Source organism: Polyodon spathula, chromosome 12 (genome assembly GCF_017654505.1).
Source record: "Polyodon spathula isolate WHYD16114869_AA chromosome 12, ASM1765450v1, whole genome shotgun sequence".
Lineage (NCBI taxonomy): Eukaryota > Metazoa > Chordata > Actinopteri > Acipenseriformes > Polyodontidae > Polyodon > Polyodon spathula.
In genome coordinates, this window is record NC_054545.1 from 14,176,907 (window position 1) to 14,179,355 (window position 2,449).

General features: G+C 38.1%; 1 protein-coding gene across 1 annotated transcript; it reads right to left on the bottom strand.

The window, feature by feature from the left end:
• Positions 1 to 398: 398 nt before the first annotated feature.
• Positions 399 to 2,449, bottom strand: LOC121323822. The gene is made up of 2 exons (XM_041265077.1): positions 2,262 to 2,449; positions 399 to 2,068 (listed from the first exon to the last, which is right to left on the bottom strand). Exon 2 carries the CDS (start codon positions 2,004 to 2,006, stop codon positions 1,296 to 1,298), a length of 711 nt encoding a protein of 236 aa, XP_041121011.1. The 5' UTR covers positions 2,007 to 2,068; positions 2,262 to 2,449; the 3' UTR covers positions 399 to 1,295.

The window sequence follows — 2,449 nt, forward strand, 5'->3', positions numbered from 1 at the left end:
TTTCATATAGAACCCTCAAAACTAATTACCAATGTATACACAAACAAGTGTAGCAGTATTATCATATATGAATTGGAAATAATGGTAATCGATAACTATAAATAAAAAAAGTTTCATTGTTCGGGAAATATCTATCACACAGAAGCGTAGCCTGCCATTATCTCTTTACAAAACCTTTATAAACAACAATGCATTTAGCAAGAAAGACATTGAGTGGATTCGTTATGAGGGAATTCTTACTTTTAATAAAACCCTTGGTTTCATTAACAACTGTGTATAGTTATATACACTTAACAAATGACTTTCAACTGTGTTCTTTTATTTACACCAAGATACATCCCTAATGATACATTTTACACTACCTGCACTACTTCAAATTTATTCATTTTTTAAAAAAAAAAAATCCGATTTAGAAAAAAAAACAAAAAAAAAGTTGTTTATTCCCGTTTGACCAAACTATACACAGTGATTCGGGCACCTCTATCACCGGTTTAAATTAACAACTATTTGTATTTTGTGGCAGAGAAACATAGTATGTAATGTATCATTTAAATTATATTTTCTTCATTCAATAAACAAATATTTGTGCAATTATCAGTTTAAAGTAACTGAAAATAGTGTTATCAAAGTATCTAGGCTAAAAAAGAACTCCAGTACTGAGCATTTATGCCTTAAATATGTACGCAACACCACATACAGTATTTTCACATTTACATATTTATTAGGCTATAATTAGTTATGCACATACCTGAGCTTAACTCAATATAAGGTGTTCCGCTTAAGCTTGCGGAATCTTGGTCAATTTGTAAAATTATTTCAAACAAAATGCAAGTCTCTACTCATAATTTTAGGGAAAGAAAATAGCATTTCAGCGGAATGTGTTGGCAATTGCCAGGCCCATTCGACTTCTAAAATGTCAAAGTTTGTTTAGACATTATAAAATGTAATATAGCTGTAATCGATTCCTCTTTATCCTTGATGCTGGGTGAAGAAACGTCTAACAAACCGTCAATCGGAAAGAAAGTTAGATGTCAAAAAACGGTTTTAAGACGTAATAGAGAAGGAAGGGTTTACAGAAGTATAAGAATTTAAGGATTTAAGTTATACTGTTTTTTTTTTTTTTTTTTTTTTATTCTATACGGTTTCACTCAGTGTAGAGTATGAAGTCACTGCAGCTGTTTCTAATACATCCACTAAGTCTTGCAAAGCTAGATCCTCTAATAACGAGGAAAACCTCACTGTTACAACCATGATTTATCGGTTCAGATCTGTGAAACCCCGGAGAACCTTGCTTTTTAGTGGCCGTCCGCTTCTGTAGCACTTCGCAGGCCTTGCGGAGCTTCGGTCAGAGCAGCCTGGGCATTTGACGCGTCTTGTAGGCTCGGTGTAGGCTTCCAGACCTCTGTTTCTCCAGTATCCTGTGCACTTATGTGTTTGATGTTGGAAACCTCTGTTATCATCAAATGTTCTTGTGTATTTAAATTGGCAGCCAGTCCTTTAGTCACAGTGCCTTTATACATGTGTGTTGTGCCAACTTCTTTGTGTCTAGGTGGCCCACTTTGCCCACTTTGGGTTAACATTTGGTCTGAAATTATTTCAGGACTGCTCAGCCCCCATTGCTGTAAGTTCCTCTGCTCGGCTCCTGTGTTTCCCATGTCCCCAGTCGACACCGTTTCATTAGCAAGTGATAGGTTCGACTGGGATGTATTAGTACTGGAAATGTTGGTGGCATTCCCTTCGTTGGTGGCATTCCCTTCCAAACCACCGGGCCACAAAGTGCTGGTTGATGGAGGTGTGGTGTCTTGAGACCTAACGGGCTTCCAAATCAGGCTGTAATAAATGGCGAGGATAATAGCAGCCAGTGACACGGACAAAACATAGGCAAAAACAGTGGCCAGTCTCACCCATTTTTTGTTGGTCTTCGCAGCCATCTTTGCCTTTTTATCCCCAGTATATGTGGCAGGTTTTCCCCTCTCCATATTGGGCATTAAGTCCCTGTCTTTCATATTACCCCGGTTTTTACCCCTGTGCTCCGCTACCCCGTCCGTTTTGAACGTTTTTGCTTCCCCTACAAGAGAAGGGAAAGGAATACAAAAGACAGGCTGAGACAACGGTCTCTGTTTTGTTACGAAACTGTACTGCTTTCATTCATCTGAGTCTCGAAATAATAGCTGATTCTGGGTGAAATCCACTGCAGCACTCCATTTGTGCCTTACAATATATATATATATATAAAAAAACACGTCTGTTCTTGTTCTCACCTCTTAGATCTGTGTCCGTAGGTGGCTGTTCTCCAGAAAGAATTGTTTATTCTTCCAAAACCTCCAAGGGATTAAGACGAATACAGTAGTTCTGCAGTACAGGTTTCGATGTGATCTGTGTGAGTAATAATTAAATGAGAGCATATGCTACACAAGCTGCATGTTTTCCTTACCCAGCGAATGAAGCG

Excerpts from the sequence above, each read along its gene's own strand:
- LOC121323822 (XM_041265077.1), bottom strand. The coding sequence starts at position 2,006 with ATGAAAGACAGGGACTTAATGCCCAATATGGAGAGGGGAAAACCTGCC.